General features: G+C 40.8%; 1 protein-coding gene across 9 annotated transcripts in view; it reads left to right on the forward strand.

The window, feature by feature from the left end:
• tspoap1 (TSPO associated protein 1) overlaps positions 1-24691 on the forward strand; it is a 299740-nt gene that overhangs the window by 123583 nt on the left and 151466 nt on the right. For all 9 annotated transcript variants that reach the window (XM_087977435.1, XM_043718641.2, XM_087977432.1 and 6 more), the window contains exons 2-4: positions 7563-7670; positions 8191-8319; positions 21124-21300. In XM_087977435.1, the coding sequence (XP_087833561.1) occupies positions 7563-7670; positions 8191-8319; positions 21124-21300 (414 nt within the window). The remainder of the gene's footprint in view (positions 1-7562; positions 7671-8190; positions 8320-21123; positions 21301-24691) is intronic.

Raw genomic sequence — 24691 nt, forward strand, 5'->3', positions numbered from 1 at the left:
TTGTGGGTTGTTACTATATTGGAGCAATTACTGTTTAGTGGTTAAATAATCTATTATTCAGTTAGTTTTCCAATAGAGTTAATTATTCCAATTCCTTCTTTCTTTTGTTGTATTTTAATAATGCTGAATGAATAAAGTATGTTTAGCTTCAAATGTGCTAGTTTGACCAATCAATTTCCATCCAGAACACAACGTCTGGCACTTGCCTTTAAAATAAGAAGAAGTTAGAACTTAGACAATCATCTTAAGGTGTTTTGAGAATTTGGTGTGGTCCATAACAGTCCTCACATGCCAGTAATTCTCTCATTGTGTCACCACATGTCAGTGATTCTCTCTATGTCCCCACATGTTAGTGATTATATGTGTATCTGCATGTCAGTGAGTGTCCATATGTAAACCATGTCAGTGCTTACCTGGGCCTCTTATATGTCAAGGATTTCCTGTTCATCATTGCCTTTGTCATCAGACATGCAATTTGTGTGGCTCGATAATTTTGTATGTTCCTGTCAAATGCTAGTGTTCTGCCAGGATTTCTTCACCTCTAAAAATTATGATAGCATGAATCAGTTGCCTCAGCTTGTCGATCTCATTTTTTGAAACGGTTAACTAAACTTAATCTCAACCTTTGTAATCTGTGAAGTATTGCCTGGAGTGTCTTTGTACTCAGTTAAATATACTGACTTGTGTCTAGTACTGGCCAGATTGGGTGAATATGATGCAGCAATGTTTGAGAGACATGTGGTTACTGAAAGAATAGCTGTGGTATGTTAATCTCAGTATGCTTTCTCTCCTTTCTGTAACTAGAGTACTGCAGAGGAACATGACAATATGTCATTATGTTGTGACAGGTGGAGTCCTGCAGAGTTAACTGATGGGATCTTTTGTATAAGGATAAGTGAAGCAAAATGATGAGTTTTTATTTTACAATCTAAGTAAATTGAGATGTTTTAAGTGCTGTTGGATAGTCAGGGCTTTTTTTTGTTGTTCAAGTGGCTGTGTTCAAAGACATTAAAGCCTGAACGAAAACTGCTTTTTTCCATTTGCCAAAAAGATACATATCCCATGATTGTCAGTAAAAAGGAGCATACATGCTGTCTGCTTGCAACAAAGAGAATTATTAAAGGCAAACATATAGTCAAGAGTTGGCTATACAAAGGATCCCATCAGTTAACTCTTCTGCAGGAATGATGTGGATTACTCACAGACTCATTTTTAAAATGTCTATGCTTTAATGGAGATTTTTCTAATGCAGCTTCTCCATTCAGCAACAGTGACCAGTATCCTTTCCTCCCTGTCTATTAGATACATTTTCTCCCTTCTTCCTTAATGTCTCCTCCCTTCTGAAGCACCCTATTTGTAATTTCCCTCCTTCCACTGAACGTATGTCTATCCAAAGAACAAAGAAAAATAAAAAAAAGGAACAGGCCTTTTGGCCCTCCAAACCTGTGCTGCCACATTTGACCCTCTTATGCTAAACTGTCTTCACTTACAGGATCGGTATCCCTCTGTTCACTTCCTATTCAGTATTTGTCCAGGTGCTTCTTGAATGCTGCTATTGTGTTTGCTTCAATCACCTCCCCGGCAGCATTTTCCACGCATTCACCACCCTTTGTGCAAAACACTTGTCTCACACATCTCTTTTAAACATCCCCCCCCCCACCCCTTATACCTTGATCCTGTGTCCCCTAGTATTTGACCCCTCCACCCTAGGAAAAAGCCTCATACTTTCCATTCCATCCATGCCAGTCAAAATCTTATAAACTTTTATTAGGTCATCCCTCAATCCCCTGCATTCCAGTGAAAACAAACCCTGTCTATCCAACCTTTCTTCATAACTAAAATGCCCCATACCAGGCAATATCCTGGTAAACCTTTTCTGTACCCTCTCCAAAACATCCACATCCTTCTGGTAGTGTGAGGACCAGAACTGTATGTAATATTCCAAATGAGCTTGACTAAAATTCTATAAAGCTGCAGTGTAACTTGTCTATCCTTATATGCAATGCTCCTTCCAACGAAGACAAGCATGCCATAAGCCTTTTTTACTACCTTATCTACCTGTGCTACCACCTTCAGTAATCTCTGGACCTGCACACTCGAAACCCTCTGCATATCAATGCTCCCAAGGGTTCTGCCATTCACTATATAATTTCCACTTGTACTTGACCTTCCAAAATGCATCACCTCACACTTGTCTGTATTAAATTCCATTTGCCATTTTTCTGCCCTTGCCTCCAATTAATCTATATCCTGCTGCATCCTCAGACAATCGTCCTCATTATCGTCAACTCCACCAATCTTTGTACCATCCACAAACTGACTAATTAGACCAGCTACGTTTTCCTCCAAATCATTTATGTAGATCACGAACAGCAAAGATCCCAGCACCGATTCCTGTGGAACACCACTAGTCACAGCCCTCCATTCCAAAAGGCATCTTTGCGCCTCTACCCTCTGTCTCCTAAGCCAGTTGTGCATCCATCTTGCCGGCTCACCCCTGATTCTATGTGACTTCACCTTTTGTACCTGTCTGCCATGAGGGACCTTATCAAAGGCTTTACTGAAGTCCATGTAAACAAATCAACCACTTTTCCCTCATTAATTATCTTCATTATCTCCTCAAAGAAACTGATCAAATTAGTGCAGCACAACCTCCCCCGTACAAAACCACGCTGTCAATCACTAATAAGTCCATTTGCTTTGAAATGTTTCTCAATCCTGTCCCTGAGAATCTTCTCCAGTAATTTCCTTTCCTTCCTTATACTTTTAGTCAATACCTGACAATCCAGTATGTGAGAAATTGACTAAAAGATCCGACTGTACTTCCAATGTCTAATATTAATTAGTGATTTGACATTGAAACATATAAGATTCCAAGAGGGATTGTGAGGATAAATGCCAGAAAGCTGTTTTATCTGCAGAGATTATAGTCACATCAGTATAAGGGGCTAACCATTCAGGAACGTGATAAGGAATTTCTTCAGTTTGGGGTTGTAAATTTTAAAAATTCTCAATCCTGCAGGATATGGCTATTCAGTTGTCAAAAATGTGCTAGCTGACATGAATAGAGTTTTGGACTCTAAGGGAATTGAGAAGTATGGGTATCAGGTGGGAAAATGAAGTTAAGGTCGAAGATCAGCCATGACGTTGACAGATGAAGTAGGATTGATGTGCTTTATGACCTAATCTTAGGTCTTATGCATCAAAGAAAGGCAGATTTAAAAAAAATACAGGAAAGATTTGAAGTACCCTTAAGCAGATTCGTGGTGAAATAAATAATGTGGGAACAGTAACCAAGCAAGCAATCCTATAGTCAGTAGGGTGGTCTGACAAGACATTGATCAGGAGAAACAGCTTCATTTGTTATGACATTTGTTAAGTAGAATAATGGACTGTACATCGCCTGGACAAATCCGATGGGCAAGAGTAACATGGAAGATGAATCAGTAAAGTGCATCAGGGATTTTTTTTTAGAACAGTACATTGCAGAACCTAAATGGGAACAGGCTATTTTTGATCGAGCAATGTGTATCAAGGTTGGATTAATAAGGAATCTCATAATTTAGCATCCTCTGGGGGAGGTGGGGGAGTTGGGTAGCGATCTCAACATGTTAGAATTTAAAATTCACTTTGAGGTAAAGCAAATCTAGGCTCAAACAGTAACTTGACTTAAGTAAGGGAAATTTGGGCGATTCTTTCTCCTTACTTCTGTAAAGTGACCCAGAAAAGTCAATAGATATGATGTGACAGAGGTTTCAGCAGATATTTCAGAAAACTCAGCAAAAAGTTATTCTGGTCAAAAAGAAAGACTCAATGGAAGGGTAAACCACCTGCAATTAATGAAGGCTATTCGGGAGAGAATATAATCAAAATCTAAGCTATTCAAAGCCTTGAATACTAGGATTGAAGTTCTTTTTAAGAATCAGAAGAAGATAACTAAAAAGCTAATGAAAGAGAAAAAAGTGTTTATAAAAGTAAATTGGTAAAGAAATATGAAATCAAAACATAAGAGGGCAGCACGGTGGCACAGTGGTTAGCACTGCTGCCTCACAGCGCCTGAGACCCGGTTTCAATTCCCGCCTCAGGCGACTGACTATGTGGAGTTTGCACGTTCTCCCTGTATCTGCGTGGGTTTCCTCTGGGTGCTCCAGTTTCCTCCCACAGTCCAAAGATGTGCAGGCCAGGTGAATTGGCCATGCTAAATTGCCTGTAGTGTTAGGTAAGGGGTAAATGTAGGGGTATGGGTGGGTTGCGCTTCGGCGGGTCGGTGTGGACTTGTTGGGCCGAAGGGCCTGTTTCCACACTGTAATGTAATCTAAAAAAAAGCTTCAAATGGGTACATGAAAAGAAAAGGAGTGGCTAAAGTAAGTGTGGGACCTTGGAGGATGGATCTGAAGAATTAATAATGTGTGACAAAGCTGCTCCTTTAACAAGGTTATGCTGTCCTTGATTTTCTTCAGAAAGGGTGTAAATGACACATATTCCGAAAAGTCTGAGTTTGGATGGATCTTAGGGCCAGTTTGTTTACAGCTAACAGATACTGCCTCAGGCAGAAGGCTTTCAAGTAAAAAAAACACTTGCATAACGAAAGGGGAATGGCCGGTTCTCCCAGCTCAGCTATCCTCTGGTTTGGTTTTAATGCAGCTGTGTGTGTGTGTGTGTGTGTGTGTGTGTGTGTGTGTGTGTGTGTGTGAAGAAAGGCTGCTGGACCTTCTCTCTCTGACTTATCTACTTTTCGAACTTGTTTGATCTTTCCTTTTGTGACAAGGGGTGTTTATGGGGATTGTTGCATGTATTTTGGAACAGCATCATTAAGTTGGGATAGTCTGTTGGTTTTCGGATAGGATAAGTTATTCGGTAATCTGTTTTCTGTTTTTTTGTGTTTCATTCAGTAATCTTGTAAATGAATTCTGTTTTGTTTAAAACTAAGTTGTTTGACCAGCTGATTCTCTCCTGGAATATCCACTGTACACTTGCTTAAATCAAATCACCAAGTTTGGGTCTGGGCTACCTTCTTGACATGTTTTGAGGGGTCTGTCCTGGTCCATAACAAATGGGTAATAGGAATATTATAACTAATTTAAATTAATATGTTGCATCAGTCTTCATGTTGGAGTACACTATAAACTTCACAAAGATAACAGATTATCATGGTGCTCATGGGAGGAAAAATCATATAACAGTTTCTATCATAAGGAACAAAGTCATGGATGATCTGATGACCTCCATCTAAGAATCTTGAAGGAAATAACTGCAGAGATAATTGGAGGCATTTACTGAAATATTCAAGAACCCACTGGATTCTGGGAGGTTGGAAAATTGCTAAGGTGACATCCCTTCTCAAGAAGGAAGGGAGACAGACAGCAAGAAACTATAGGACAGTCAGCCTAGCATCTATTGTTGGAAAATGCTGGAGTCCATTATTGAGGAGAAGTAGCAGGGCATTTACAAAAGCATAACATGACCAGAATAGTTCAGAGTTTAGTGAAAGGGTAAGCATGTTTGACAAATTTGCAAGAGTTTTTTGAGGATATAACAGGCAGAGTTGATAGAAGGGAACTGATAGTAAAGGTATATTTGGATTTCTAGGAGGCATTTGATATGAGCTTATGGTATTGGGATTAATGTATTCACTTAAGTTGAGGATTGGTTAAAGCACAGAAGACAAAGAATCAAGATTAATAGATCTTTTTCAGATTGGAAAGATGTAACTAGTGGAGTGCACGAGAATCAGTCCTAGCCCTCATTCATTCACTGTCTATATTAATAACTTGGAGGAAGGGAGAGAGTGTAATGCATCCAAATTTGCTGATGATACACAGAGAGGTAGGAGAACATAAGTGCATTAAGTATCTGTGTGGAGATCTAGATAGACTGAATGAATGGGCAAAACATTTGGCAGATGGAGTTTAATGTAGGAAATGTGAGATCATGCACTTTGGGGAAAGGAATCAAAAAGCAATCTATTATTTAAATGGAGGTAGATATCTGAAAAGTGCAGTGCAGAGGTGTTCCTATGTATGAAACACCAATAATTAGCAAGCAGTTGCAGCAAGTAATCAAGAAGGCAAATGGAGCTTTGACTTTTATTACTAGGTGGCTGGATTTAAAAATGGAGTGAGACTTGTTACAGCTGTACAGGGTGCTGATGAGGCAGCACCTGGAGTACTGTGCACAGTTTAAGACAAGGTGTATTGGCATTGGAGGCAGTTTAAAAGAGAGATTCACAAAGCTGATTCCTGGGGTTAAGAGGTTAACTCATCAAGAACAGCTTAACAGGTTAGGCCTTTATTTATTAGAATTTAGAAAAATGAAAGGTGATCTTGTTGAAACATACAAGATTTTGAGGGAGCTTGATAGGGTCAATGTTCAGATGATTGCACTAGTGGGGGAGTCTCAAACTAGGGGATATACTTATAGAATAAGGAGACACTCATTTAAAACTGTGATGTGAATATGTTTCTTCTCCCAGAGGATACTGAACGTCTGGAATTCTGTTCCTGGGATAACTGTGCAGACTAGACCATTTAAAGTTATTTAAGAGGAGGTAGGTAGATTTTGGAAATATCTGGGATATCAGGGCTATGAGCAGTCAGTACAAGAGAGGAGTTGAGGCCTGGGACAGATTTTACTTAATGCTGAGGCAGGCTTGAGAGGCTAAATGGCCTACTCTTATTACTTACATTGTTATTGACTTAGGCGATGATCAAGAGAGATTGACTGACTATAATGAAGAAATCTATGGACATAGTAAAAGAGGAAATAAGATCATGAATTACATTAGTAGCAGATTAAATACAATTCTAAAGAAGTTGTGTTGTATTGCTTCTCATCTGGAGGCTAGATGTCATTCTGATTATAAACTTATGGAAAGATGTTATTCCATCACAGGTGCTGATGAATGGTTCTGAGTGTCAGGAATCCAAGTATTGTATCATGATTAAGGATGTTTCTTTATTCTTTGGAGAGTCCCTGAGTAAGTGCTTTTACTCTTTCACTCGAGGATAGCTAATCCAGAAGTATTGTTGTCAATTTGGTGATGTAATTTTTTAGAAGAGGGAGAAAGGGCAGAACTATTTCACCCAATATAAAAATGTGAAATCCAATTCTGAGGAAATCAATATGGAAGTAAGTAATACACATGTTTCAAAGCTACTCACATTTTTCTGGAGAAAGTAGGAAGTGATGTGATAGAAGGGGGAAAAATGGAGCTAATATTAAGTAAAGGTAAATGAGCTTGATGAACAAATGGCTTTTGCCAGGTTGCTAAATGGTTTGCTGTAAACTGGTTAGGAGCTCAGTATGAAAAGGATTGTAGCAGTGTACTCTAAGTCATGCAATTAAAATAAAAGCCTTTGTAAATCAAACACAAGAGATGAATTGTTCCTTCGTCATATCACATATAGTTCCAGTATTCATGTCCACATCGCTCAGTATACTATATGTTCTAAAATGGATGGTTTATTAAAAAATGTAGCAGCCTTTTAAATCAGTAAGGTTATCTTTGGCTTTCCAGGAATCTGTTTCCGTTGAAGTGCCCTTTTTTTTTGTTTTGTTTGCAGAATGGTACCAGTTATGGATCACTGGTGAGACACAACACAGAACTGCTAAAAGCTGTCAAGGAGTTGGAGCACACATGCATAACACTTAGAGAGGAAAATACTTTATTGGTAAGGGCAGTGTGTTCATTTTATATTTCATTTAGTACTGTAGTCACTTCATTGATTCCCTTCGCCTTATGTGTTGAGTAACTTATCATATACCTTTGTTTTCTCAATCTTTTGTTCTACTTTTCAATCTATCTTTTCTATATTTCTCTCCCCTTCTCTTTTGACATTATCTTCTCCACTCTCTACTCATTTATCATTCTGTTCTTCTCTCACCCCTCTACTCTGTCCATTCTCCCTGTCTCTCTTGGTGGTCTCCTTCTTCTGAGTACTCTTTTTCATGTTTCTTTGTCTTCATTTCTGAACCTGGATTTAGTGCCAGTGTAATACTGCATAGGTTTCTATTAATGTCACTGTTCAAGCTGTTGTCATTTGCACATGTTTAGCAGGTCAGGAGTACCTCCTGTTGGCTGCTTGTGTGTCAGAGCACGAGAAGCAGTCCTCAGTTATGATTGCTTTCTATCTGCAACTGTGAGGATCACAGGGTAGCAAGCAAGTTTTTAAAATGTGTTTCTTTGTTCAGCGGAAGAGCAGCTCTCCCGAGACAGAGGAGAAAGTGAAGCGACTAAAACGGAAGAATGCGGAGCTGGCCAACATTGCCAAGCGGTTAGAGGAGAGAGCCAGGAAACTGCAAGAAGCCAACCTCCGAGTGGTGAGTCTGTCTCTGTGAACCTGAGCAACTTAATGTTAGATCATACCACACATTAAAACCTATTGTTTATTTCCTTTTTTTTGCAATTCCTACTACCTCTGAACTGTGTAATCTTACAGTATAAGATTTATCATCATCCAAAAGTACTGATGGCCTTTAGAACTCCACTCCTCCACTGGCAAACATAAAATCCCTCATTTCAATTCTTATTTGTCTATTTCTCACTGGGTGTCCTGTGATGAATGTAGATCCTCCTCAACGCTGAAAGCTTCTTTTAAAAATACAGGATTTGCAACTTTAATGGAGAATGTTCAATGCTGTCATTTCATTTTATTCTGTTGTTTTCACTGAGGAGAGAAAATGAAAAATTATAAATCCCACAGCCAAGTGGGTATAAGAAAGAAAAGAAAGGGAAGAGAAAGAGAATAGAAAGAAAAAAAATGCTGCAACTGAAGAATAATTCAATTTGGTTTTTTGCTCATTCTTTTTCAGTACCGTATGGAGAGGTTATAAAGTTGATTTTCACAACTTTACAAATGGAAGCCTGCTTTCTCTGAAGTAAAAAATTGACAATATTAGGACTGCAAACAAGTCAGTCAGTACGTGTAAAGAGCAAAGAGGCATATGATTAGGGCATATGACTGGATCAAATTTCTAAAATTCTCAGCTTTTGATTTTGCTCTGTTTGCACTGCTTGTTGCAATATAGTGAAATTATACAAGACAAAGCTCATCGTATGTACTCAAACATGTGGACCAAACACTGCTAACTGACTACAAGCTTTTCTTCCATTCTCCTTCTATTCACCAGGGAGGATCAATTGATCAAAATGACTATAAGCAATTGTAGCTCAGAGCAGCTGTGTCAGCAGGAATAAGGCAACAAACATAGATTTAAGCTTCTGATAGGTTGGGCACAGCTGGACGCTTTTAATAGGGTTCATGTTTATGCTGCACTTGGATGGTTGAGTGTTCAGTTACCAACAGAAAGCTCACCCCCCAGGCTTACCACGGCCACTTAAGAGGTTGTGGCTGTGAACCATCAAGTACTGGGTGGAAATGAGCAGCTCGTTCTCTGATCCTTTTCTTCTGTCATCCTTATAACTCACTTCTGACCAATCCTTTTAATTCTTCTTCCTTGACTGCTTTCCAGATCATTTTCTATAAGATATCTTGATCTGTAATTTAAAGCTATTTTGTAAGTAGAGGTGGTACAGGGTTCATTGACTTATGCAACCTGAAAGTATTTCCTTATACCTCAGATATATTTCTTCAGCACTGAATACAGAATTTTTACTTGCATGGGTGAGGGCTGGTGCTGGTGAGTAAATGAGAGAAAACGTTAATACATATTAGTAACCTGAAGTGATCCTGCTCACAAATATTTGGTGTTTGTTGGAAAGTGTATGGAAAGCTTTGTCATCACGATGGGTCTGATGTTTAAATGTGCGAAAAGGTGATTGAAAGCACATTTAGCTCTGCATTTTGCCAGTAGAATTTTTTTTGAGCTGTCTAAATCTCACCAGGATCAACAAGATGAGAGTACAGAAGGATTGTCAAGGCTTGGAAATTGTCAAATTGCAAAGATTTTTAATGCTGAAATGGGACATTATCTTCCTTACCTCACTGAAAGATATTTGTTCAGAGGACGTATACTCTGATCATATTTTCACTGATGTTTGAGGTGATATCCAACATTTTGGAGATCATTTCAGCTATCTCGGATTTCACCCCTCTTGATCTGCACTTCTCTCCTGCAAGTCTTCGCTGCAGCACAGGGGCAGTAGCATCAGCAGCTGCTTTCTCCCCAGCTCCCGGCCACTCCTCAGGACAGACGGGATGAGGTCAAATCTCCAGTTTGCAGGAGGAGATAGCCCCACCACAGGATATGCAGACAGAAGATTGACTTTCTTGACATGCCTCAACGACACTGTCCTAGGAGGGTTAGACTTTCCCAGCAGATTGTTGCTGAAATAAGGACCCTCCTGGGACAAGACCTTCCTCCATGTGGGCCAGCTAGGCACCACAGGCCTGACTTCCTTTGCCTCTGGCTCCTTCCAGGAATCTGCTGGTGACCACAGCAGGATTTCATAATCTGCTACACATAACTGGATGCGTTAGGTGACCAAGACTGCTGATTACATCACTTTACAGCTCATGAGACCAATCAGATTGAGAGGATGTCTGATTTGCTGCAGTGGCTGGATTTCAAAAGGCTCATGAAATACGCCCTTGCAGTTAAGGCCCCTTCAGACCAAACCGCCACACTCATTAATCAAAATAGATTGCACTCCTCTGGGTTTTCTCCAGGTGCTCTGGTTTCCTGCCACAGTCTAAAATGTGTAGGCTAGGTGGATTGGCCATGCTAAATTATCCATTGTGTCCAGGGGTGTGCATGTTACGTGGATTAGCCATGGGAAATGCAGGGTTACAGGGATATGGTAGGGGAAAAATCTAGGTGGGATGCTCTTCGGAGTGTTGATGTGGACTCGATGGGCCAAATGGTCTGAATCCACACTGTAGGGATTCTATGTTTCTATGATCAGTGTGCAGTTGATATGTGACCACTTGAACATTGATTCATATTTGTGCTAGATACGCTGGAGGTTGCCTAACCAGTCACATCTCTGACACAGCTTCATACTTCCACATGGTTCCAGACTAAGTTACTTTTTTTGGGTGGGCGGGGAGGGGGGCGGCTAGGATATGAGATGTCTAATGACACCTGTCAGTCACTCTACCACTGATGTAGAGGAAAGTTACAACTGCAGCCACATGAACCCAGAAGGTTAGTAGAGCAACCAATTGGATTATTGAAGATGTGATTTGTAGTGGTGGTAATGAGCTCAATCTGGTGGACATCATAGAATATGAGCTCCTTGATTGGGGGTGTTAATCTTGTCCAAACAGGGAGCTCTGGCTGACAGATATTAACAGGAGTGTCAGACATCCTGTACACTCTGGGAGCTGACTCTGAGGAAGCTGGATCAGTGTCAGGAACTCTCCACACGTAAATAAAGGGGGACTTGGTGACAGGATACCGACCTCTATGGAGCTATTTAATGATTCAGACTGAGGTGGATCTGAGGGGCCCCCTTTGGAACGTATTAGCAGGGACTTTAGAATGGTGATGGTCTTCTGAGATTTACAAAGGATAGCACTGCAGAGAGGACTAAGCTAACAGGTGAGAAAGGTTTGCATCTTGGAAAAGGAGGATGAGTGAGGTCACCATGGTCCCTGCAGCCAGTCACATAGTTACTAGAGAACCCCATAATGGACTTACATTGTTTGAGTTCAGATGACTTGAGAGGGAGAATCCATATGGTGTACATGTACTGAGCCACCACACCCCAAACCCATCAACGCCTCCCCACCAGCTCACAGTCTCCATAGTCCCATAATCACTCCATCTCATTGACACCTTTCAATCAGCTTCTACACTGGTCATAGCAATTTCCTGAAGGTTTATGGCCATTTAGCAGTAAAAGGTGACAGTGGAAGCTAGAAGTTAAACTTCATTGACATTTTCAAAAACATTCACATGTGACATTGTTATAAACATGCGAGTACCCATATTAAATTTAAGAAACCCTGCGTTTCCACATGGTCCTACTCTTCTAAGCTCAGTGGAACAAGAGATAAGCTGCTAGTTCCCTAGCTCTTACTCTGAGTTGCCAATGACAGTCGTCCTTTGTGTTTTGAGGCCTGTGAAGGACACAACAGTCACAGAATTAAAAAAAAGCTACAACACAGAAGAAGACCGTTGACCCCTCACATCCATGCTGGCTGAATAAACTAGCTGCACATTCTAATCCCACTTAACAGCAGTGGGTCTGTAGCTTGGCAGCTTAAGGTGCTTTGCTGCAGACACAGGTTCTGAAGATTACTCCATCCACATCTGTGTAAAGGCACTGGAACAAGAGATTAAATGTGAGAGAGTGCAAGGAAATATCTGAGAAGTGTAAGTGCTTTGGCTAGAGTTCCCATTTCCACATGTGCTTTCTCTATCTTCCATCTCATGGCCCATCCACAATTCCTTACTGGTCAAGAACCATAAAGCAATTTCCTGCTCTTCAGGGAGGCCTATCGTTGATAAAGTGGCAGACTGAGTGTGCAGGCCGTTAATGAGGATGTACAAACACTTAATTGTTTGCCGTGTCTGCCTCTGTTTTTCTTGAAAATGAACATTGGTGCAAGGCCCTGAGACGTACTGGTGTTCATGCGAGCCAGATCCCTCAAGTCTCTGCAGTGGTGCACAGTGCCTGCGGAACTATTAACAGAAACTTCCATTGTCCAATGTTGCTCCAGGGTAATCCTCACTGTGGATGGCACCCAAGGTGCAAACCTTAATCCAGCGGAGCACAACCTAGTTGCTTCCCATTGCTGTCCCTGTCTCATTATCTGATTCTGCTCAGTTGGGATGTGTGTACCTCATCATGTGACAACTGTCATGGTGCCCCCCTCTCCCCCACTGAAGTGTGTGTTTCTGAACTGATGGAGGGTGACTATGTGATGGTGCTTCCTCAGAGTGTGCAGCTTCATCTGAGCAATCCTCAGCCTCTTCCTGAACCAGTGAACAGAGTGTTCAAAGTCATTATGCAAATGCTCAATTCAAGTTTTCAACATTTGCTTTCCAGGAAGGTGAATGATTTGCTGAATGAAGAAAGGGTCAAGAGTCCCAGTGCAGGAGCTTAACTTACACCTTCCTGGAGATTATCTCCGTGCAGCAAGGTAGCTTCGACAGTGTTAGATAGGTTGGATGTGGTGATATGTCATTGCCAGGTGTGATGCTCTGCTTTCTCTTTATTGTGTCCAAACACTAAGCTGCCAAAGTAAATCTGTCAGCAGTCTGATATTAAAAGAGGAAAGTGACTAAAAGTACTCATTTCTCAGTGAGCTAGCTGCTGGTGTGGGAGGTTTTGTAATGTTCGAATCTGGTTAGTGTTTCCAACCCTCCAGCATTGCTCTAGAGTCTCCAGGAATTAAAATATAACCTCCTCAAACTATTGTAAGCAATTGTGAAGAATAATCACTGGGACCTTAAAATAATTGTACATCATTAATTTTCTTCAAACAACTTTTGTTTATGCAAATTTTCTGAAGATGAGAAGAAAGCTTTATGGGCAGTTGGAAGCAGCTACTTCTGTGTTAAGTTCTCTACGAATATTTTAAATCAGAGTTGTAGACCTTGAGTCTGATATATTTACTTGCATTGCGATTGCTACAGAAAGATGTGAATGAGTAACATCCACTTACGAGGTACACAGAATGCTGGGGATTAGTTTTATCTTATTCACAATTAAGTTTAGTAAAACATTGCAAAAGATACATTAATCACGTAACCAAAGAGATGTGACAGAAAGCATCCCTACTGATGTGACACAACGCTTCTTGTACATTTACTGATGAGCTGAAAAAGCTTTCAGTATTTCTGTCGTTTCACAGCTGTGTTTCTTTGTAACTGCATGTGATTTATGCAATTTGCCCATGGTGCCGAATATCCAAATACCCCATTTCACGCAAACAATTGCAAGGTTCTGAATCGTGTTTGGATTAAATTTTCTGCTTCAAGATCACAGCTGACTTGTCAAATATCACAAAGTGTAAATGCAATGTTAAAATCCCAAGACATCTTTCTACATCACAGTACAACTTAAAACTTGATGGAAAACAAGTTCTTGCAGTTGCAATCTGCCACAGCTTACAGCCATCAATATTTCCAGCATCTGCAGTTCTTTGTTTTCTCTTTGAAAGAGTGGTTCTGCTGTATGCAATACTGGAAGGTTGGCTTTCACCCTGTGGTGAACTAAAAAATGAAAGACAGGTGTGTACTGCATTGAGGGAAGAGATAAAGACACCAGACCATACATAGGAATCCATTGTTTTAAGGGAATAGTTTGATTGTCATGTGACCTTGATAGTTTTGCCTGTGACTATGTAACTGAAAACAAGTGAAGCAAGGTTAGATCCCAATCTGATCAGTGGTCCAAATATCATTACTGTCGTCAGTTACAAACATTTTTCAGTTTGTGTCCTCCACTTTCAAGCATTGTTTATGTCACTGACATTGATTTTAGAGTACTCAAAAAGTAATAATTTCCAATATTATCAAGTCAGGACAATCGAAGATGACACTCTGTTAAAGGCATGTGTAACTTTGCCAGGATTGGTTTACATCTCTTTCCAGATTCTAGGAATGCTGCTTTTAGTTCAAATGCCCTATGCTCAAAATCTACACCAAACATCACTTAGGGTTGGCACAAATGTTTGCTTGGTAAAAAGGAGTACTGCCCATTCTGGAGATCAGCGTCAAGGTTAGAGTGGTACTGGAAAAGCACAGTAGGTCAGGCAGCATCCGAACTCAACTCTAATCTTGACACACTTTTGTTCTTCTATTTGTGCAGATTGACATGTTTAGTCATTTTGTAGATATACAATACAAGCAAATTATTAAATATCAGCAGCTGCAATAATTAATCAACTGAACTTCGGTTATGATTATAACAGCTTAAGAAATCATAAAGCAAGAACATAGTATTTAACATGACACAACTACTCTTTTCCTCTGGAATTGAATTTATTATGAATTCTACCACATGTTTAATCAATCACCAAAGAGAAGAGTTATGGAAATGACTTCCCATCAAAACAATCAGTGCCTTTTGCTTTCCATACATTCTTTTACAAGCCCAGTACTTTTTAAAAATTTATTTATGGGATGAGGGTGTTGCTGGCTATACCAGCATTTACTGCCCATCCTTAATTGCCCAGAGGACAGTTAAGAGTCATCCAGATTTTCTGAGAGTCTGGAGTCACATATAGTCCAGAACAGGTAAGGATGGCAGCTTCCCTCCCTAAAGGACAATAGTGAACCAGATGTATGTTTCCTGACAGTTTACCATGGTTTCATGGTCATCATTAGACTCTCAATTCCAGATTTTTATTGAATTTAAATTCTACCATCCACTGTGGCAGGATTTGAACCCCGCTCCACAGAACATTGCCTAGACCTCTGGTTTAATACTTTAACAATAATACTGTTAGGCCATTACCTCCCCTATTCATCACAGGTAGAAATGTCAAGTAGAAAATACATAGATTCTAAAATAATTTTTAAAGGTTTGTTGAGCCTGTACATTCACTCATCCAGTCTGTGTAATCGTTAACTTCAACATCTGAACTTGTGCCTGGATGCTGCTTGTAGAACCATTGCCACTTTGGAAGCTGTTGACAACATTGTGTACCTCTGCTGTACTCATCATCAGTATTTCATATATCTACCTGAACAACTGTCTGATAGATCACACATTACTTGGAGTCATTATATAATCTATCTACACAACTATCAGGCAAGTGGATCAGACTATACGTGGAGCTGGTATGTGCTGTACCTACTCCAACATATGGCAAATGCATCTGATCAAGGTAACATGACAGATCAGAGCCGTGACAATATTGTCTCGGAGGCAAACAGCTTTTGCAGACTTCGCACTTTTGTGTGATGCACAAATATTGCCTCCAAGCATTGCACCTAGTTTAGAATTTTAATTGTGTTAAAACTCCTAGTGGTATGAACATATTCAAATTTTATTCTTAGATGTTAAAAGCATTTCAGAGCACTCAGTTGAACTAAAATTTATTTTTCTCGTGGATAAGACACTTTCTTTTTTTAATATTTATGAGGATTTAAATGACAATGTCTCGGAAACGTGGAGCTAAGTCTGCTCACTGTCTTATAAAAATCTCCTATGTTAAAAGGTTCAAGATTTCAACAAAGCAAATTTGATGATGCAAAGTTACTAGTCACAAGAACTTACCGAGTCTTGATCACTATACGATAATACACTGATTTTTGGCTGAAGGCTTAAATTATCATTCCTTCCCAATGTTCAGGTGATACTGTAAGAATTCGCATGTAGTGAATATGTATCTACAGTCTGTATTTCATATATTAATGAACTGCTTCCCCAGTAGTTTTGTGCTACAGCATACAATCCAGGTGGACCAATGGGTCTCATTTTTTATTCTTAGTTGGTGATGAATTAACTGATTTCATGGGCAGTTCTTATGTACTATAAGAAGACTTATTATCCTGGAATAGAGAAGGTGGTTGAGAGTCAGGGCAGCTGATAAAGAAGGTCAGGAGTGGTCCTGGGTGAGGGCCAGCCAGAGGAGTTGTTGGGAGATGAAAGCCGCCTGGAGAAAGTGAAAGGAATGGCAAAAGGTAAAGCCAGATGAGGAGAAGATCTGTGGGAGAGCAAGACGAGCATTGGGAGTTAAAGCTAGGTACAGAAGCAAGCCCACATGAGAGTTAGAGGATCAGTGTGAGTTAAAGGAGGCATTGGAGTGGACCTGTAGGAGAAACAGTGCAAGCTCAGGGGTGCGCTTGTATAAGGTTCATGACCCAGAGGTTAAAAATCAACAAAAGAAAATGAAGGGGTGATCTGACCTGGACAATAGGTAGGACATTGTCTCTTGAGTATTGCAGTTTTAATGTTGTGGCTTAAGATCGGGAGGTGTCTCAAACTCAGAAACTGTAACATATTACTTACTTATCAAGTTAATAAACAAGATAAGCAATTTAATATCTACATTCAGTAAGACTTTCATTTATTTCTGTGAAGTTTAGTTAGTCTAATATATGGAGAAATAGGAGGGCACCTCAATCCTGTTCAGTTCACGTCTCCTTCCATGTGGGTACTACAGAATTCTTCTTGTCTCCTGGGGCACTGCACTTGTCTCATCAGCTGGAAGCATTTGCACTCCAGGCTTTAGAAGTTCAACAGTAGCTGCAGTGTGGTGCATCCATGTTACTTTTCAGAGTAGCACATTGCAAGATATGGCCATCCCTCAGCTTAAGCATGTCTAGGGAGGAAGGAAATGGGTGACCACAAGACAATTAAGTAGAACCAGGCAGGTAGTAGAGCAGCCCCATGTGTGCATCTCACTGTTTAATCAGTTCTGAATGCCAGTGATGGTTTGTCTGGGAGTACAGCTTGAGTCAAGACAGTTTGGGGCTCAGCCATATAGTGGGGGTAGGTTAAAAGTTGAGGAAACAATAATGATTGAGTGTTGTATGGTTTTGAGAATAGGGCATTTCTGCAGCCACAGATGTGAATTCAGAACGGTTTGTTTCCTTGCTGCTGGTGGAGTCAACACTCTGAGTGACTACAGAATATTGTGATGGGAGACCGTGAGCAGCCAGAGGTTGTAAAAAGATCAGCTTGAAAGATCTGAGTCGAATAAATGATGTGGTCTTGTAAATGGATTTTCAGCAATGAACAAAGAGTCTAGTCAACAAGGTCTCAAAGATAGTAATCTCAGGATTACTCCCTATGCCACGTACTCTTGAGTATTAAAGTAGGAATGTAGATCAGAATGTATGTCTGGAGAAATGGGGCAGGAACGACAGCTTTAGATTCTTGGGATTATGGGACTGGTCCTGGAGATATCTGAACCTAGTGGCTGGATAGGCTGCACTTAATTAGAATCAGAACCTATATTCTCACTTATCATTTGCCAGTGTTTTTGAAGATGGCTTAAATTAACTTAGCACGGAACGGAACCAGTGGCGCATAAATACATCGCATAAAGGTTTGGGAGATACAGATAGCACTACAGTAACAAAATGAGATAGCATTATATGGAGTAAGTGATTTACAATGAGATTTGCCTTGGGTTTACACTGAAAAAAGAATCTTAGTAAATAAAGTTGATGACTGAATGAATTTTGTTAGTAGTTAAGAAGGAAAGTGGAAAAAGACAGCAGAGATGCAAAAAGAGAGTATGAGAGACAAATGGTTGTTAACATGAAAAGAAATACAGAGTTTTCTGTTAGCACATAAGTGGTAAAAGAGTACTCGGGGGTGGTGTTAGGCTGATTAGGGGCCAAAAAATGGTCAATGTATAGAGTTGCAGGATATGGCTGGGGTACTAAATGTACACTTTATGTCAGTCTTTGCCAAGAAAGGAGAAACTACCAGGTCATAGTGAAATTGAAGTAGTAAGGAAAGTGTATGATCTAAAAGTGGATAAAGAGGAGGTAGAGGCCACAATCTTCTAATGCTCCCTAGATGGAAAGGGGATGCTAGAGAAATAAAAATTTGCAAATATTATACCCTTATTCAAAAAAGGATGTCAAATTCAAAAATGCAGCAACTACAGACTAATTGGTTATGGGAGAAATTTTAGGGATGATAATCTGGGACAAAATTAACTGTCACTTGGACAAATGCAGATTAAGTAGGGAAAGCCACCTTGGATTTGTGAAAAGTAAGTCAAGTTTAATTAATTGGGATTGAGTTTTTGGTAGTTGATGAAAGTAATACAGTTGATGTGATGCATAAGAACTAGTAGAAGGTGTTTGATAAAATGTCACACATTAGACTTATTAGCAAAGTTGAAGCCATGGGGAAAAACGGGACACAGACAACATAGATATGAAGCTGGCTGAGTGACAGGAAACAAAGAGCATTTAAACAAATTAAAACAGGAAGTTCTGGAAATATTGAGCATCTGTGGTGAAAGAAACAGTGTTAATGTTTCAAATGCAATATGATTCTTCTTTGGAATCCAGAGGTGGTGGTGAATAATTGTTCTTGGGACTGGAGGAACACAAACAGTCAGGGACCCCAGGAATCACGCTACAGAATTTCTTGATCTTTATTAAAATGAAGAGGGAGCAAGATTTTAGGGGTGTAGAGCACCATGTCAAAATTTGCCAGTGACACAAAACTTGGAAGGAATTGTGAACTTTAAGGAGTATTGTAACAGTGCTCAAGGGACTGTGGACAGGTTAATGGAATATGCAGACATGTGGCAGGTGAGATTTAGTGCAGAGAAGTTTGAAGCAATATATTTAAGTTGAAAGAATGAAGAAAGGCACTATAAAATAAAGGACGGAATTCTAAAGGAGATGCAAGGACAAAGATAGCTGGTGGTGTATATTGAGAAAATTATTAAAAAGGAATATTAGATCTGGACTTCATAAATAGAAGCATGGAGTACAAAAGCAACGAAATTCTGGTAAACCTTTATAACACATTACTGAGTCTGAACTGGAGAACTGTGTATAGTCCTGGGCCCTGCACTTTAGGAAAGATATGAGGGCATTAAAGATAGTACAGAAAAGTTTAGCAAGGATTTTCCAGGGATAAAGGATTCCACTTGCATAAATAGATTTACTGAGTTCAAATCCTTGTTCTTTGAGCTGAGAAGGTTGAGAAGAAATTGCATGTGTTCAAAATTATGAGAAATCTTTATAGAGTAAAGAATAAGAAACCGTTCCAAATGGTAGAAACATCGAGAACTAGGAGGCACTGGTTTAAGGCAATTGACCAAAGAAGCAAAAACAACGTGAGGAAGATCTATTTTTGCTGTGAGTGGTGAGCATTTGGAATGTACTTCCTGAGGTGTAATGGAGGCAGAAGTGATAAACACTTTCAAAAGGAAATTAGATAAACATTTGAAGAGACAAAAAAATTGAAGATTACTCTTCCCAACAGTTGAGTAGCTTTCTTGGTCTAAGATAGGGTATTCCCACTGACCTTATACTGGTTTGCCTGGTGTACTAGAGTGGGTATCATGTTATATATATCTCTATCTATTTTTGCTTCCTTCGGGTTTTGTGTGTTACTTCTACCAAAATCTTGGTCATGCCTGCAGAAATGTGATGGGTGCAACCATTTGTATTTGTAAGGGCAAGTCTACAGACAAGTAAGCAAAAATGCATGCGAAGCCTAGGTAAAGGTTAGGGGAGATAACCAAATGTCTTGTTCATAGAGGTGAATTTTAAAAAATAAATAGAATCAAGATGCTGGAAAGATAGAGATTTTGAAAGCAAGTTCAGGAGCCTGAGGTGTTCTATGGGGATTCTCCAGTATTGGGCTATTTTATGTTGTCTAAGCAGCACTGGTGATGAATGGCTATTCCAGTTATCTGGCACATATGCTAAAGTTTATGATGCTTGAATTTATGGGAGAGTTGATGTGGACAGAACCAAATATAATCCTCAGGATAAAAGTAAGTCAAGGTTTTCCAGGGAATGAGGCCATCAAATGCGTGTATAGGAATGATTGACAGTTGCAGAGGTAGTGAATAAAACGTCAAGACCGGGCATTTAAAGCAATGCAATTGGGGAAAAAAAAACTTGAGGAAAGATTTCTTGCCAATGTGGACATAGATAGAGACAGAAAAGGAATGAGGCAACATTGACAGTTAGGCATGTATGGAAATGACCAGAAATGGCATTGTCAATGATTGAAGCCATGAGAAGATAGAAAATCAAAGTAATGGTAAGGGATTGGCTGTGAATGTGATTCAGTGAATTCATGTGGGACGAAGTGGTTTTAGGATGTTTAGAGAACAGGACGTTTGGAGGAAGAAGACTAAAGGGATTAAAAACAGAAATTGTTGGAGAAGATCAGTAGGTCTGGCAGCATCTGTGGAGAGAAATCAGAGTTAACGTTTCAGGTCGAGTGACCCTTCCTCAGAGGCTAAAAGGAGTTGAGCTAGAGATTGAGATGAGGTGGAGAGAGCTCAGTTTAGAGGCTGACAGTCAAAGACTGGGATAAGAAGACCATGATGCTGGAGAAATTGCTGGAAAGTCAAAGTATGTCTTAGTGACTCAGACATTCTTCCTTTGGATTGGTTAGACTGGCACAGCTGATGCCAAGTATAGCCAGATGGGGATTGGTAAGGAATTGACACTCAAAGGTCAGATTTTAATCAAAGTCAGACTATCAGTATGTACCTATTGCTGTTGTTGAAAATTATCCTTAGTATCTTACTCTGGTATTTCATTTAGGTGAACTCTCCTGTCCTAGCTAAAGGCTCCAATCTGGAACATTACAAGAAGGCCTTTGCCAGGCAACGTGCCAAAGATCTTTCCGAACATGCTGATATCATCCTTGCCAAGGACAAACAGATTGAGGAACTGAGGCAAGAATGTCGTGATCTTCATGAAAAACTGGAACCATCAAAGGTAAAAAAAAATTCTCAGCTTTAGAATATCATCTTATTCTCAAGAGAATTCTTGCTGTTCAACAAGATTATGCAGAGGTTGGAATTACTCATAAAAATATAAGGAGATCATGGCTGATCTTGTACCTCACCATCATTCTCCTACAATGCCTTGAAAATCATAATTGAGTTTAAAAATGTCTCTATTAAATAATCCATAAATTCAAATGCATTAGTTATGTTCTGACACTAAAATTGGCCACGTGCAGATCTGTTCATACACGTGTAGACTTTGCCTTTGTATTTGCTTGTATTACTCTCAGCTGCATTGAAGTACACTGAACATTATGTAACAACCATCAAGAGTAAGTCCTGTAAATCCCCAAACCATTAACTCATCATAGTAAAGAGCTAAATGATAAGGACTGCAGATTATATGAAACTTCAAGCACAGTGTACATTCTATTCCTTTCAGTAACAGCTTTAGAAAGAATGCCCCATCACCATATGCACAGAGGAAAGTCACAGGAAGGTATCAAGGGATTATGGCAATGGAAAATTAAAATTCACCATTTGTTAGTTCTAAACACTGTTAGAATTTATTCACAAAATTCCACAGTTTAATTTTGCAGTGTCCTTTGGTTTCTGAAGTTTGGGTGTTGCAGCATGACTATTTTGCAAGTCACTGCTGAGTGTATGGTGCTGGCCCTCTGCTGGGCACACTTGCTGTTAAAGGACAGCATTCAAACTGCACATCAGTATTCCACAGAAATAGATCATTCAGTGCAACAGGTTTGTGACAGTGTTTGTGCTTCACACAAGCCACCTCCTCTCATCTTACTTCATCTCATTTGTCCCTATCTGAATTTCCCTTAAATGCATCAGTACTATCCACTTTCAGTTTGACAGCTTGTCAGAAGCACCAGGTGCGGACCTTTCCACCGAGGAGAGAGGGGATCTTTTTCTAGTGACTTGATCATTACATAGTCCCTAGGTTTGAACGGATGAAGTGGCTCGAGGTGGGGTGTGGACATCCCTGCCTTCACCAAATCATGATTAGGGTTAATGACCCAACTGAGGGCTTGGATGTAATCTAGCACAGCCTCCTGTGTCAGGAGTAGTGCTGTTTCTGTGGAGAGTTTTGGGGGCCTTTTTGCTGTAGGCATGGGTCTTCCCATAAGGACCTCAAAAGGGGCAAGGTGTCTGGTCAGGGCAGATCTGTTTCCTGGGTAATTTTAGTTAGGGTAGTTTTAGGTGTGCCATTCATCTGTTCCACCATGTCTGATGGGGAATGTGCCGTTTCCATGGTATTCCGAGCACTTCGCTAATACCAGTTGTGATGTTCTTTTTGAAGTGGGTCCCCCTGTCCGTTGCAATATTACCGGCATTCCGAATCTGGGAATAACATCTTTCATCAGACATTTAATCACTCTCCTGGTGTCATCCCCTCTTGTTGGGTACGCTTCCACCCACTTAGAAAACATATCAATAATGACCAAAATATATTTAAAGTCTTGTTTCGGGGGCGTGTGGGCATAGTTGATTTGTAGATGAATGAAGGGGTCCCTCAGGAATAAGTAAGTGGTCATACTTGGCGATAGGCTTGCCTGCATTGTTTTGGAGGCGAGTGGCACAGCGTGACAGCAGGGCTTGGGTTGTAGCTACAAATCCTGGCACATACTAAGATTGCCTGACCGGATGTACCACCCTCCCTGTTCCCTGTGTGGCCAATGCCGTGGACTGCTAGGGCCAGTGCATGTAGGTGGACCTTGGGACAGATAATGCAGCCATTGGAATGCACCAGTAGTTGTAGGGAGGGTGATTGCCTCGCCCTGAGGCGGAACCAACTATCCTTTTCCACCTGTGGAACAGCTTGTTGAGCTGCTTGTATTGCGTCTGTGAGGTATGGGGATTCCAGAGGTTTCCGTATCCTGGGGGTCTGTAGGATGTTTGTAGTAGGGTTTAAATCAAATTATCGAGCCGCTGTGTCAGCAGAGGCATTTCTGAGGGATGACAGCGTCACTGGCAGAGGTGTGGGCAGCACACTTTATAATAGCCACAGCAGAGGGTAGGAGGATAGCTTTTAGCAGGTCGTCAATTAACTGAGCATGTTGTAATGGCTTCCTTGCTGAAGTAATAAAACCCCTCTGTTTCCAGATGGTGCCCAAGTCATGGATGACTCCGAAAGCATACCTGGAGTCCATATAAATGTTGGCTGAACTGCCTTCAGTGATAATACAGGCTCTGATGAGGGCGAGTAGTTCCAGCTTCTGCGGATGTCCCATTGGTAGCGCGGCAGACTTGGTCTCAAAGGGTGTACCCTGGCGTATCCTGCCAGTGTCTGTTGGTCTGAGGGTCTGAATGAAGACCTATCTGTAAAGACGATTAGGTCAGGGTTATCTAGCAGTGTTTCAGAGAGATCAGCGCGTGGGGTGACAACCTGCTGCACAAGGTCGAAACTATCATGGTTGTCTGCAGAGGCTTCCTGGGTGACAGGAAGAAAAGTGGCGGAGTTTAAAGTGGGGGCACGCTGAAGGGAGAAGTTGGCCTGGGAGAGCAATGCAATCTCGTAACCTGTTCTCCGAGTGATGTGTTGCTGCTGAGTTAAGCACAGGGAGACCAAATGGGGAACCAAAACAGTGCATGGGTAGCCCAGCACAATGCAGGTGGCCTTCTCTACCATTACCGCAGTGGCCGCCACAGCTCTTGAACAGGCCAGCATTCCCCTTACAACCAGTGGCAATTGTACAGAATAAAAAGCTATGGGGTGCTGGAGATCTCCATGAACCTGTGTTAAGATGCTGGATGTATATCCCTCTTTCTCAGTCATGTACAGGTAAAATGGCTGTGAATAGTCAAGGATTCCCAGAGCAGGAGCGGAGATTAGCCGTTGCTTGAGGTTTGTGAATGCCTGTTCCATCCTAGGCGTCCAGCACATCTTTGGCTGCTTTGATGAGGATGCCTCACGTAAGGAGCGCATTAATGGCACAGTGATCAGGAATCTAATGCCTGCAATAATTGATCATCCCCCAGGAAAGCTAGCAGCAGAGACCATGTGGCAGGCAGGGAGAGCTTGGTAATGGCTGTCACCCGCTCCTTAGACAGTGCTCTGAGGCCATGCAAGAGTTCATATCCCGGGTATTGTATTGTCTCCTGACAGAGTTGCATGTTGTCTTTGGAGACCCAGTGTCCATCCTGTGCCAGGCAGTGGAATAACCAACAGTGTCCGAATGCATGAATCAGTGGAGGTGGAGGCCACTAATAAATTGTCGGCGTACTGAAGGAGAGTGCTTTGGCACAGCAAGTGCAGGGTTGTAAGCATCCAGTTTCCTGCAGAGGCATAGACTGTGGGGCTGTCTGTATACTCTTGAGGAAGCCGGATCCATGTATACTGGTGGCCACCGTAAGTGAAA

The sequence above is a fragment of the Chiloscyllium plagiosum genome, unplaced genomic scaffold (genome assembly GCF_037043375.1).
Source record: "Chiloscyllium plagiosum isolate Xiang-an unplaced genomic scaffold, Cpla_swu_hap1 HiC_scaffold_31, whole genome shotgun sequence".
NCBI classification, from domain to species: Eukaryota; Metazoa; Chordata; class Chondrichthyes; order Orectolobiformes; family Hemiscylliidae; genus Chiloscyllium; species Chiloscyllium plagiosum.